The sequence below is a fragment of the Ochotona princeps genome, chromosome 12 (assembly GCF_030435755.1).
Source record: "Ochotona princeps isolate mOchPri1 chromosome 12, mOchPri1.hap1, whole genome shotgun sequence".
NCBI classification, from domain to species: Eukaryota; Metazoa; Chordata; class Mammalia; order Lagomorpha; family Ochotonidae; genus Ochotona; species Ochotona princeps.
The window spans coordinates 67,864,871-67,879,494 of record NC_080843.1 but is presented as its reverse complement, the minus strand read 5'-3'; the positions used below and the strand labels follow the sequence as shown (position 1 = coordinate 67,879,494).

The 14,624-nt window shown below is 43.9% G+C and overlaps 1 protein-coding gene across 3 annotated transcripts in view; it reads left to right on the top strand.

Moving 5' to 3' along the window:
- Positions 1-14,624, top strand: part of IFT88 (intraflagellar transport 88) — a 106,820-nt gene that overhangs the window by 31,507 nt on the left and 60,689 nt on the right. For all 3 annotated transcript variants that reach the window (XM_004577591.4, XM_036493378.2, XM_004577592.4), the window contains 2 exons: positions 1,241-1,472; positions 8,987-9,057. In XM_004577591.4, coding sequence (XP_004577648.2) covers positions 1,241-1,472; positions 8,987-9,057 — 303 coding nt within the window. The remainder of the gene's footprint in view (positions 1-1,240; positions 1,473-8,986; positions 9,058-14,624) is intronic.

Below are 14,624 nucleotides of genomic sequence, written 5' to 3'. Positions count from 1 at the left end.
TTTTTGAATCCTAGAAGAAAATGCAGCTGAAATATTTTCTATTCGCACAACTGTTAGGAGCAGAAACAACAAATTATCTAATGGACCATAGAACATTTGCAGGATATTTACTGGTCATAATTTCCAGTTCAATTGTGAAAATTAATTTATTTGTAAACACCTCCTTTCATTGTCATTTGTTTTGTAAACTTGGTATGATTTCATTCTCATGAGCAAATCTTATCCAGCTCATAGAGTACAGTACGATTGGGGTGCTTCTAGTCCAGGTAAGGTCAGGAACTTGAACATACTAGAATGATACTAACAAGTAAGTGTTTGATAATCAATAACTGAGGAATTAGATGTTATAGAAATTCAATTTTGAGAATAATTATGAATTCAGAAGACATTATGAGGAAGTACTTCAGATCAGTTACAGAAATGGGAAACAGAAGGACTAGCATTGTCTTCAGAGGGAACACGAATGTGTCAGGGAAATAACCGTGCTGGTGATAGGATCACACAGTTAGAGTAAGCAAAGTTAGTTCCAACAAAGGGATTAGAGCAAGTAGTGATTAGAAATAGGTGAAATCACATCACTAAAATCAAAACGATACTGTCATAACCTGTTTTAACAGGGGTATAGCAAAATCACAAATCTTATATTTTGGAGAGCTAAAATGGTGTAGCTACTATGGAAAATAGTTTCCTAAACATAAATTTGTCACATGGCTGGCAACTCTACTCCTACAAAAATATGCCAAAAAAAAGGAAATATATATTGTCACAAAGGCAATTAATATACATTGTGATACATTCATTCATCACACAGACATTCATCATAACATTATTCGTAACAGCCAACAAATGAGAATAACCCAAATTCCCATCAAATAGGCATTGGAGAAATAAGTAAATGATCTAGCCCCCTACTTTGGAGTACTATTTGGCAGTGAAAAATGAATGAAAAATTGTTAGGAGAATCTCAAAAAGATTATACTAAATGGACGAAACCAGACATAAAGTATCACCTGTGGCGGGAGTCCACTTCTGTGCAGTGTCTAGAGAAAACACAGTGACTGAATGGAAATCAGTGGTTGCCCAGCAAGCCTGGAGAAGCAGTTAACGGGCATGGACACACCAGTTATTGTATAATATACTTAAAACAGAGGTAAAATGGGGAAGAGGAAAGTGAAATAGTTTGTATATTATGTTGAAGAGTTCAGACTTTCAGGGCTAACCCTTGTTTATTCTTATTTAGGATTAAAATAATGCAGAACATTGGAGTTACGTTTATCAAAACGGGCCAGTATTCAGACGCCATTAATTCGTTTGAGCACATAATGAGTATGTCACCAAACCTGAAGGCTGGCTTCAACCTAATTCTTAGTTATTTTGCTATTGGAGACCAAGAAAAAATGAAGAAGTCATTCCAAAAATTGATTGCTGTGCCATTAGAAATCGATGAAGATGACAAATACATCTCACCAAGCGTGAGTATGACAATACAGCGTGGACCTGTCTGCCTGTTAGCTCTGCTCTCCTGCTTTCAGAGAGGAGAACGTTGGAAGAGGTGACTTCTTAGGTTTCTTCCAGAGCTGTATGTTTCATTATTGATGTACTCATTGGCTATTTAAATCAGGCTGGCTATTTAAATCACGGTTGTTATTAGAAATGAGGCTACAAAGTATGATTAAGACAGACTGCACAATTTTAGTTAGAAGAACCTTAAGATACATCAGATTGGATGCTAGTAAGAGTAATCTCTTTGTCATGAAATTATTTTTACTTTTATTTGGAAGGCAGAAAGATAGAGATCCCGTGTCCCCTAGTTCACTCCGCAGGTGCCCACGGTGGCCAGTGCTGGGCCACGCTGAAGCAGGGAGCTGGGTCCAGGTAACTCATGAGGCCAGCAAGGATCCAGGCACCAGAGAGATCACTGGGAGCTTCCCAGGAAGCTGCATCAGAAGCAGAGGAGCTGGGGCCCTAACCAGGCACTGAGAGGAAGGCAGGAATCCCAACGGGGAAACTTATCTGCCACAAGCTCCCAAGAGTGAGGCTGTAACTGAACCCCAATATCCTTTTTTGACCTGTTTATTTATATTCTTTTCCAGTGGAAAATGAGTGTTTTTTTTTTCAATCTGCAAGTTGGAGAAGGGCCTCCATGTTTTATAGGAATACGTAAGAAAAACACCACATAGTAGAAAAGATCAGGTTATTTGATTACTTTAAAAAGCAAAAGCCATAACCAAAATTTAAAGGCAAATCCACACAGCTAGAAATAGTATTCTTTGAGAATCGTACTACAAGAACAGTGGCCAATGACTTTTAAACTCATTATGGGCTTTTGTTTGTTTTCTGGGCTTTTTTCACTTTTTATCTTATTTTTAGTAAAATATATAGTTGAGAGGAATGGGTGTGCGTGTGGACCTTTGATTAGGGTGGGGAGGGTTGAAGTATGGCGAAGCTGGGTGGGACAGATGTTTCAGCAGTTTTGTTTTGTTTTCTCTACCATTTTCTTTCTCCTGTGTCCCCTGGGGAGACGGGGAGAGAACACTCCTAGTTGTCAAAACGCATCAACACCAAGGAATGGGGGACAGGCATTTGATGATGCTTTAGAGACCTGAATGTGAACAAGAATGTTCCAAGGGTGTTACTTGAGTACTTTTGATAGTTCTGAAATATTATCCCACCACGCTTTGTTGTACCAGGGTTGAGAAAATTTTTCCAAGGATCGTCGGCAGACTAAGTCCACTTGATGCATCCACACACCCACATACTTGACAGCAAAGCTTGGTCAGGAGAGTTGTACATCCTGTTCTGTTTTTCAGCCTCTGACTAGGCACTCGGTGTCTACTCGTCTAGCTGAACCGGCTGTCTTGTTCCCTGTGTTGATCTGGGCGCGTCATCCACTGCACAGGCATCAGCAAGTGAGGAGACCCAGTCCCGATACATACACTGCAAGCTCGTACCACATTTATTGTGATTTTCCCTGTGGCCAGGGTTTGAGTCCAGTGATCTTGTTGGGGAGTCCCCGGAGAAACCTCACCTGGGGTGACCTGAGACTTGACCCGTGTGTGCATTAGCTATACAGTGTCGGGTTTAGTCCACCAATCAGTGGACAGACCTAGTGAGTTCTGCCCCAGCCCCCATTCTCATACTAACTGATGGGTGCTGCAGTCCAGCCCAGTCCAGCCCAGCCCAGCCCACCACAGTCCTGGTCCTCATGCATACCAGCAGGTGCCACGGCCTTGTCAGGGCAAGCCCCAGTAACTTGTACCAGACCCACCCCAGCCCTAGTTTTGGCATCTGCTGGCATGTGCTGCAGCCTAACAGATGAGTGCCTACAGTTCCCTGCCAGGCCAGGCCCGCTCCCAGACCCAGATCTTACACTTACTGCAGTGCAGCCTGTCGTAAGTCACACCCAGTCCTGGCACTTGCCAACAGATGGTCTAGCCCAGCGATTCTGGCTCTCATACACACCAGCAGGTATGGCAGCCTCGCCCAACTTGACCCACCCCCAGACTCAGCCCACATGCTTGCCGCCCAGAGTGTATGACTGCCGTGCCTTGACTGACCCACCCCCAGTCCCAGCTCTCACGCTCACCAGTGGAAGCAGCAGCATGGTATTGGAGACCCCAGAATTACTCTACCTGGCCTGTGTCTTGTGCATGCCAGTGGATGCTGCAGCCTAGTCTCATGGTATAGCTCAGCCCAGCCTGGCTCACTCCCAGTCCTGGCCCTAATAAGAATTGGAGGTGTTGTGCCCCAACCTGGCCTATTCTGTACCTTATCCTGACTCTCATACATATCAACATATGCTGTGGACTGGCCCAGCCCAGCCCGCCCACAGACCTGTCCGACAATGTATGCCAACAGGTGCTTGTAGCCTGGACTGTCCTGGCCTACCCCCCAGTCCTGGCTCTTGCACTCATCAGCAGAAGCTGCAGCATAGTAGGGAAGTTCTCCAGCTTCCCTGTCAGGCCTGCTCTCAGCCCCAGATCTTACACGTGCCAGTAAGTGCTGCAATCAAGCCTGCCGTGGCGCACCTCCAGTGCTGGCACTCATCAGAGGACACTGCAGCCTAGCCCAGCCTAGCTCACCCCTACACCCAGCTGTCATATGTACCAGTAAGTGCTGTGGCATAGTTCAGGCCATCCCATACCCATTCTGGTTCCTGTGAGCACCAGTGAGTGCTGGGGCCTAGTCCAGTCTGGCCCACCCTCCAAACCCAGCCCATATACCTGTTGATGGGTGCTGCAGCCTTGCCCAACACTGTCTGCCCCCAGCCCTGGCGTTCACACTCACCGGTATGAGCTACAGCCTAACAGAGGAGTCCCCAAGTTTCCCTTACCACACCTCTTTCTAGCCCCAAATCTTATACATGCCAGTGAATGCTGGCCTTATTTCAGTCTCAGCTTTCACTAGCAAGTGTTGCAGCCTAGCCTAGCCCAGCCTGCCCCAGACCTAGACTACACCCATTCCCCCAACAGGCTTGCTCCCAGCCCCAGATCTCAAATGTGCCAGCAGACACTGCAGCCCTGCTTGGCATGGTGTACACTCAGGCCAGCCCGGCCTCCTCGTAGCCCCAGCTCAAGAGAGTGTCTGAGTTCTGCAGTCTAACCTGGGCCCTGCAGCATCCCCAGCTCTCTGTAAACTGGTGGGTGCTTCAGTCCCACACTGGTGAGCTTACAAATTCCCTGCAGAATCTACCCCCAGATCTGGTTCTCTCCTGTTTGAAGTGTGCATGGCCCACCCCGTGTCTTGACACTTCTGGGCAAGTACTGTAGCCTAGCCTAGACAAGCCTGCCTCCCTGCCCCAGTTTTAGCATGTGTCAGTGGGGACAGTTAGCCCCACCCAGGTCTCCCACTTGGGCAGGTGCCTTGGCCTGACCCAGACATGCCCTCCAGTTTCGCTGTCTAAACCACCTAGTCCCAGCTCCCCTGCCTGTCTGCAAGTGTGGTGGCCTAGTCCTTGGGCACCCCAAAAGTCCTCACCTGTCAAGCATGCCCTCCATGACTCCCACTCCAATATGTTCCCGCATCCCTTTCCCCAGACAATCTGTAGCCCCACCCACCACCACACAGCATGCCTGGGGGCTGTATCAGTGTGTCCAGTGTGCCCAGTGTCCCCCACCCCCTGCCATGCACAGAGTGTGCTGCTACACTGGTATAGTTAACACAGATTGGGCGTTTATCAGAATGCCCAGCAGCTACTGACTGCTTATCTCCCAGTCGTGGAGCATTTGCCTAGGTACAAGGTAACCTAGACAGTTTCCTATAGCTGAGCTTGAACTCATTGTTCAGCAGTGGGCAGTAAACTATGTATACTAAATATATTAAAAATATATGTAACTCAAGGGCCCAGCGTGATAGTCTAATGGCTAAATCTTCACACTGTATCTGCCAGGATCCCATATGGGCGCTGGTTCCTGTCCCAGCTACCCCACTTCCCACCCAGGTCCTGCTTGTTGCTTGGGAAGGCAGTGTAGGACGGCCCAAAACTTTGGGACCTGCACCCACATTAGAGACCCAGAGGAGGCTTCTGGCTCCTGGCATTAAGTTGGCTCGGCTCTGGATATTGTGGCCATTTGGGGAGTGGACCAGTGGATGGAGGATCTTTCTGTTTCTCCTTCTCTCTGTAAATATGACTTTCAAATAAAAATTTAAGTAAATATTTAAAAAACATACGTAGCTCTTTATCTTTATTTCTAGAATGGAACACAATATAGCCACAAAAAAATTATTTCCAAAGATGTGAAAAACAGCATATAAAGTGAAAAATACCTATACACACTTATATATGAACATAGACTGAAAGAATATAGACCAAAAATAGAAAAAAATTGTTTCTGGGAAATGAGATTGTTTATCTTCTTAAAGCTTTTAAAAATAATTTCTCAATTTTTATACTTAAATTGTTGGTATGCTACTACTTTAAGTCAAACCATTTGAAATTGGCTGTAGTTATGAAATGGTATAATGTATATCTATATCTTTTCAGATTTGCTTATTTATTATTGTAAAGGCACACCTACAGAGAGAAGGAAAGACAAAGATCTTCCTTCTGATTCATTCTAAAAATGGCAATAACAGCCAGAACTGGGGTGATCCAAAGCCAGGACCCTCTCCTGGGTCTCCCTCATGTGGGTGCAGGGTCCCATGGCTTTGGACCAACCTCTGCTGCTTTCCCAGGCCATAAGCAGGGAGCTGGATGGGAAGTGGAGTGGCTGGGACACAAACCAATGGCCGTGTGGGATGTTGATGCTTGCAGGTAAAAGATTAGCCAATTGAGCAGTCACATTGGCCTTTACATTGTATATGTTTTAAATATTTACTTTTATTTATTTGAAAGGCAAAGTTACATAGGGAGATAGAGAGTCCAAAACCGTTGATCTTCCATCTGTTGGTATATTCCCCAAATGGCCACAACGGCCAGTTCTGGACGGGGCTAAAAACAGGAGCCGGAAGCTTCTTGGTCTCCCACATGGGTGCAAGGAACCAAGTTCTTGAGCCACCCTCTGCTGCTATCCCAGGCACAATAGCAGGGAGCTGGTTTACAAGTGGAACAGCTGAGTCTCCTGCCAGTGCCCAGATGGGATGTCCGTGCCACAGCTGTTGTTTAATCCACTGTGCTGCAACACCAGCCCCAGAATGGCATAGGTGAAGTGGTATCTGACACATACCAAGTTCTGAGTAAATATCAATACGATACATTATTTTGACATTAGAAAAAATAGTAACTGAAAACAGGGTTTTTAAAAACTTTTTTTTTTTTAATTTATTGAAAGGCAGAGTGTCAGAGAGAAAGGGATAGAGGGACAGAATGAAAGAGTTCTCCCATCCACTGGTTCACTCACCAAATGGCAGCAGTAGCCAGGACTGGGCCAGGGTGAAGGCAGGAGTCGGGAACTTCTCCACAGGTGCCAGGGGCCCATCACCTACACTGTCTTCCATTGCCTTCCCTGGCTCATTAATAAGAAACTGGATCAGAAATGGAGTGGCTGGGGCCATTGTATGTAGGATTTGCCAAGGTGAAAGAGCAGTAAGAATTAGAATGACAGCAGGGAGGATCATTCACATGGCCTCTAATGCTTGTGTGTGTGTTTAGTGGTAAGTATGAGTGTGATAATATATAAGACCAGAGTGCCGATTGGGAAAGCAACTATTAGTGGGTGCTTATGAAAGTATGTAAGTTCTCCTGTCATAGGGGACAAGGCACCTCGGAAGCCAGTCTGGAATGAGTATGCCATGGAAACATACAAGGACAAAGATATGTAATAGCTTGTGCTGTGTCTCAAAAAGAAAGACATAGAGGTTGTGTGGTTGGGTTAAACCAATTACAGAGGTTTGATTACTTCCTTTCTTGTTCTAGGCTTTAATGTAGGCTGGCTCTTGGGCTGTGTGATAAGGTAGGGGTGTTCGCTGCAGTTAGCTCTGTGGTTGAAACCTCACATTAGAGGCAAAGGTCTCTCAGATTATAAAAATTATAATTGTTATGGCTGTAAACAAGATACATGATCTGTTGATGAGACTGTGTTTCACATAGTGTAGGCATCTAGATAGTATCATTGAGGCATACCAAACAGCCCTGTGAGGTATTGGGGGAAAAGATTAGATTAAGACCAACAAACATCGTAACAAGATGAGTTTTAGCTCAGACAACATCAAGTATGTAGCCCAGGAACAGAGGGAATCAATGTATACATCTACCCATAACAGCAAATACAGACTTTATCCACAATACGTAATCAGAATGTGCTACTACATGATAGGTATTGTGCAGTGTAATATCAAGGTAAGAATTAGCTGAAACAATTCCCATTAAGCCCCCTAGAATAAATAAGAAAATAAAGCCTAATGCCCATGGTATGGTGGGGGACCATTGAATATTACCCCCAGGCAGCCTTGCAAGTCAGCTAAATGCTTTTACATCAGGAGGCATAGCAGTTATTATAGTTACTGAAGTAAAATAAGCACCTGTATTTATGTCTATTTTGACTGTAATCATATGGTGAGCTCACGCAATAAATCCTAAAAAGCCAGTGAACATTACAGCAGGCCACAGCACATGCCGGCACATGTAGAAACCAGGGCTGGAGGCAGGCTTGATGGAGTTATAGGGGGTCACCCTTGTTTGGGCCACAGCATCCATTGGTATGCATGAGGACAGGCTCTGTGACTGGTCTGGGCTAGCCGCGCACTCATCAGTTCACATGAGGTGGGCTGGGGGCAGAACCAGCTGGGCAGCTGCATACACCCGTATGTGCGTTGACTGGTGCAGGTGACAGACCAAACCTGACCCTGCACAGCTGGGGCCCACAAGGGTCAAGTCTGAAGTCACCCCAGGTGAGGTTTCTTGGAAGTCTGCCCCACTAGATCTCTAGATTCAAACCACAAGCAAAGAGAAAACTCACAGCATACATGGTCTGCCCTTGGAGTGTGTGTGTCGGGACTCAGCCTCCTCAGCTGCTGGTGCCTGTGCAGTACACAGCATGCCCAGATGAACACAGGGGACATGTGGGGTGGCTCAAGAAACACCCTTGAAACACTCTTGCCCACATCAAGGTCTCTAAGGTGTCATCAGATGACTGTCCCTCACCCCTGGGTGCTGATGTAGTTGGACAGCAAGGAGCGGAACCCCCTCTCCTGATGCCCCAAGATAGAAGAAAAAGAATATTGAAACATTTGTCCCACCCACCTTCCTCCATGCCTCCACCCTTCCCACCCTAATGAGAGGCCCACATAGGCAATGCAGCCCTCTCAACTATGTTAACAATATTAAAAATAATTTGAAAATAAATAAATTTAAAAATTTTTAAATATATGTATTACTTCAGTGGGACTGGTAATTGGAAACAAAGTGGGGGAAATTCTGTACCTAAGGTTAAATAGTTTTAGAAGAGTAATTTGCTTTTCAGTTTTCGGTAATTATTAGTGGGGGAATTAGTTAGAAATCCTAGTTCTTGTTACTTCTGAATTAATTTTTTGAATTTTGTTTCTTAAGGATGATGCTCATACCAATTTAGTGATTGAAGCTATAAAAAATGATCATCTCAGGCAGATGGAACGTGAAAGGTACTGTTTGGGGCACTTAACATTTAGCTTAAGTTTAATTCTTATAAAAGAACTCTATTATTCTGATTATTCTTACAAAGCTTGTGATAGTCATTGTTTTTTTTTTAAAGATTTATTTATTTTATTACAAAGTCAGAAATACAGAGAGGAGGAGAGACAGAGAGGAAGATCTTCCATCCAATGATTCACTCCCCAACTGAGCTGCAACGGCCAGTGCTGAGCTGATCTGAAGCCGGGGACCTGGAACCTCTTCCAGGTCTCCCACACAGGTCTCCCATACAGGTGCAGGGTCCCAATGCATTGGGCCGTCCTCAACTGCTTTCCCAGGCCACAAGCAGGGAGCTGGATGGGAAGTGGAGCTGCCGGGATTAGAACCAGCGCCCATATGGGATCCCGGGGCGTTCAAAGCGAGGACTTTAGCTGCTAGGCCATGCCGCCGGGCCCTATATTCATTGTTTTTCTTAAATGGCGCTTTCATTTCACTGTTTCTATACTTAATAGATTGTCTTTTCTCCTTCAGAATAACCTGTCTTCATGCTGATCCCAGTTATTCTGACTTTTCATATAGCTCTCATGTCTTCTATGTTTAATATAATTTGAAATTTTGTATTCTTTATTTTTTAAAATTATATTTATTTTTGTTCCACTTCCTAATTAAATATCATTATGAGAAACAAAATTCTGTTTATTTAAATTCCCCTTGTCTCTATGAAGGTACTACAAATAATTTCTACTTATTTTTTAAAATTAATTAATTTTTATTATTGATTGCATTGCATTATGTGTCACAGTTTTATAGGCACTGGGATTCCTCTGCTCCTCCCCAGACCCTCCCCCCGTGGTGGATTCCTCCACCTTGTTGCATCACCACAGTTCAAGTCCAGTTGAGATTCTTTCATTGCAAGCATCTACCAAGCATAAAGTCCAGCATCTTATTGTCCAGATAAGTTCAACGGTTTCTTGGGGAGACCATCTCTGGTCTGAAGGTAGAGCTGGCAGTGTCATCCCGATCAATTAAAAGCCCCGACATAACATCAGTAATAATTTATAACATTATGGAATTAATTGACATGGTATTGAGTAACCAATATATTAAAAGAGAAAAAAAAAGAATGCAACTCCTGAATCACATCCTGTGACTTCTACATTGTCATTTAAATTATTAGTTTATATACGACCGGGTTCTATACACCTTAAAATGGCTATAGATTACTATTCAGCTGTCTCATGTCTATTTTAATTTTAGTACTTAGCAGTTTATAGCGTTGAAGCATGATTTTGCTGAACCTGGCTGTTTTCGGGTAGTCTAACTCTATTACTCTATAACAAGACATATGTCAACAGTTTAATTTCTACTTATTTACAACACCAAATGTTGGAGCTTTGTCACATCAAGAGCCAATTATCCCATTCTTCCTAATGAGTTCCCAGCAACTTAATTCAGTTGTGATACTAACTGCCCAGTTGACAGACTCCATAGGTTAAGTACTGCTTGTGGATTTAAGCAGCCTCACAAAACTGCCCCTGCACTTCTAATTAACCTGCTATAAACTGGGCTTTCCTCCACTCTTTCCAGAGAGCACACAGAAACATTTTACTATTTTTCATTATAAAGGATACAATTCTGGAACAGTCTAATGGAAGGAATGGACAGGGTAAGATGTATGGAATTTCCATTCCCACCCTGGATGAGCCGCCCACCTAGTACTTGTGTCTTAACCGGTCTGGAAGCTCACCACATCCTGTCACTAAGGTTCTTATGTAGGTTGTATGTGTAACATGACTGCTTATGTCACTGGCCATTGGTGACGAAAGTCCGCCTCCAGCCCTTCTCCCCTTAGGAGCTGGAGATCAGGTCTGAAATCATTGGATCCTCTAGTGATCACCCCGAGTCTGAAAGTTTTTTAGGGGCTCCCTTATTAACATATATGTTCCTGCTGTCATATAGTTATTCTTCAAAACAGTCACTGGCACGGATAGCCTGAAACATTTGGTGATACAAGTGATAAACTCCAAAGTATGATTTGAAAGTTTTTATAGTTACTGAACAGGCAATACACATATCAGGACTATATCACATAATGGGAAGCCCTTCACCATGTTTTTAAAGTTGTGGTAAAATGCACGTAAGGCAATGTAGTATGTTACATACACATACGTCGCTCTGTCTACAGCATGGTCTTCATCTTGTGAATGCAAGCAGTATACCCGCTAGGCAGTACCTCCCACCCCTGCCAGCGTCTGCTTCCTGTCTGATTTTGGTTACTCTAGTTCTGTCCCGTCAGTCTGCTTATGCAGTGTTTTTCTCTTTGTGACTGTCTTGTTGCATATATCACCATGTCCTCAAACTTCGTCTGTTACTGTAGCATTTGTTAACATTTCCTTTCTTTTTGAAATCTAAATAGTTTTCCATTGTGTGTATGGCTGTTAATTTTCTGTTGCTATAATCCTGGGTAATGAATGCCAAAAAAAAAATGCTTAGCATTTTAGAGGTTGAAAGTTCAAAAAGCATGATGCCGTCTGTGGCAAAGACCACACCCGCTTGCTGTGACGTAACAGGAGCACAAGGGAGAGGGGGAATCCAGAGTGTACGCAGGAATCGGGCTCACGCTCTTGTAACAGTCCCTCTGTGACAACTCCATGCATTGCTTCTGAGCTCAGTGCCCCATCCTCCCAGGCCAGACCTTGTGCCGGTCCACCAGCTCTTCAGCATTGCACACTGGAGACGGGATCTAATGCACGAACCCTAGGGGGACAAGTCACAGCCAGGCCATGGCAAGGGCCTGTAATCTTTGAGAAGTAAATTAGATTCCCAAAGTAGTTTATTAAAATTAAAACATGTGCATTTCTTGCAAGGTGAATTGGCTAAACTTTTTGTTATTCATCCCACTAAAAAAACAAAATTGCATACAAAACAAACATAGAAAGGATGGAGCTATGCAAGGAATCTGAGGCCTGCGGATCAGCATGGCATTGAGGTGCCCTCTTACATTGTAGGTCTTAACTGAGAAGCTGGCAGACATGATCAATATGTGCATTTTTAAAATCCCCCCAAAATGCTTGCTTTCTGCAGCTAAAGGATCTAGAAAAGGAAAGTTCTTAATGTCTGTGGATACACGAGGTGGACTTGGTCAACCAATGCACCTTGGAAAGAGTTTTCTCAACCCTGGTGCAGTTAAGCTGACAAAATATCAAAACCACCCAAGTCACAAACTTAGAACACTCTTCCCCACATTGGGGTCTCTAGGGCATCATCCAGTGACCGTGCCCCATCCCTGGGTGCTGATGTGATTTGACGGCAATGAGCGGGCCCACTTCTCCTGATGCCCCCGTAAACACCATCCCACCCACCTTCCTCCATGCCTCAGCCCTTCCCACCATAACAGGAGGTCCACATGGACATGCATCTCTCTCAACAATGTAAACAATATAAAACAAATATTTTTAACACATTGACCTGAACCCTTTGAGGAACCTTGGAATGACTGTCTCTTTGTTCTGCTTTTTGCAATAAATAGCTGCTTTCTTCGACTACCATAGTGTCAGGACTGGCTTGCAGTGCAGCTGGCCAGCACAGTAAGATTTGGGAGTGGGTAGGGGGCAGGTTTCTACAGCAGTGGCAAACACTTCCTAGTACCTAACAACCCCTGAACCCTTAACAGCAACAGTTATACTTCCTGCCTCTAAGGGCGTACCTAATTTGTGCTGCTTATACACAGGAGATTGTAGAACATAGGATCTTCTATGGCTACTTTGACTTGGCGTATCTTTAAGGTTCGTCTGAGTGGTGCCATGTATCAGTGCCTACTTTTCATGGCTGAGTAATAATCCAGTGTATAAACGGACAACACCTGTGTGTGACATCTGGATTGTTTGCACTTGCTGGATGTTACTCACCTTGTTGCTGTGAATATTCATGTAGAGATTGTTTCTGTGGATATATGTTCTGATTCATATGGAGGCTCTAACTACCAGTGAAAATACTGGGTTTTATGTTAAGTCTATTCGTAAGCTTTTGAGAAAACTTCAGGCTCTCAGCTCAAGTTACTGTATGATTTCTTTTTTTTAAACTCCCAGTTAAGGGTTTGAATTTCTGCCCATTCTTGCCAACACTTGTTTTGTCTGCCTTCATTAGTTTAACCACAGTAGTGGGATCTCAGTGCAGCCTGAGCTGCACTAGCAGCTGAAGTTGAACATCTGTTCATGTGCTTATCAGGGTTCTGCATATCTGCTCTCAAGAAATGTCTACTCAGATCCTTGGTATATCTTCACCGAATCAGTGGTCTTTCTCTCCAGTTAGAAGAATTATGTTAGAAGTTCAGAAGTAACTTCCTTCTTAGAGAAATAATTTGCAAATTATTTGTGGCCTGCTTTTTCACTCTCTTGATAGTGTCCTTTGAAGGACCAAGTTTTAATTGTGATGATGGACAATTTACCCACTTTTTTCTCTTGCCATGTATACTGTAATGTCACATTTAAGAGACCACAGCTTGGGCCCGGCGGCGTGGCCTAGTGGCTAAAGTCCTCACCTTGAAAGCCCCGGGATCCCATATGGGCACCGGTTCTAATCCCAGCAGCTCCACTTCCCAGCCAGCTCCCTGCTTGTGGCCTGGGAAAGCAGCCGAGGACGGCCCAAGGATTTGGGACACTGCACCCGTGTGGGAGACCTGGAAGAGGTTCCAGGTTCCCGGCTTCGGATCGGCGCAGCACCGGCCCGTTACGGCTCACTTGGGGAGTGAATCATTGGACGGAAGATCTTCCTCTTTGTCTCTCCTCCTCTGTGTATATCTGGCTGTAATAAAATGAATAAATCTTTAAAAAGAAAAGAGAGACCACAGCTTGTCTCTAAGCAACATAAAGGAATGAACTATTGGTACAATAATTTGGGTGGGTCTGAAGGGGAAGTATGTGTTGTAAAAATTACCATCCTTGAAGATCACGTATTCCAAAACTCCATATACATAGCATTCTTAAAATGAGGCAAATATAGAAGTGTGGATGAAGAACTGAGGAAGCGGTCATCGTAGAAGGTCAGCCTAGGGAATGCCGCTATTCTGTAGTGTGATTGTTTCCCTGGCCGTCCCCTGGGTGATACTGGGCTATAGTTAGGGAAAGTAGTATTGGGAAACCTGGGAAAGGGTACATGGGATCTCTTAGTATTTTTCACAAATGTGTGTGAATTTAGAAGAAAAGTTTGAGTAAAAGAATCATTATTACAGAATAATACAGTGACTTGAAAAGATACCACTTCCATATCAAGTATGGAGAAGTTATAAAATATTATGAACAATTGAGTCCATTTTAAAAACTGTTATAAATACAAGAAAAAAAGAGTACACAAACCTCATCCAGTATTGTAAGTTAGTGTACCTGCTTTGTAAAAGAGTTTGACATTTTCCAGTAATGCTATACATGGGAAGTTTAAATAGCAGTGTTACCTGCACATGTATGTACAAAAGCAATGTGAAGTTATTCAGTTTTACCGTTTGCCACACAATTATCTTTGTGTAAGTTACCTTCATGTATAAGCTTTGCTAGCTTGTGTCTCTCACATATCTCTGGTTCAA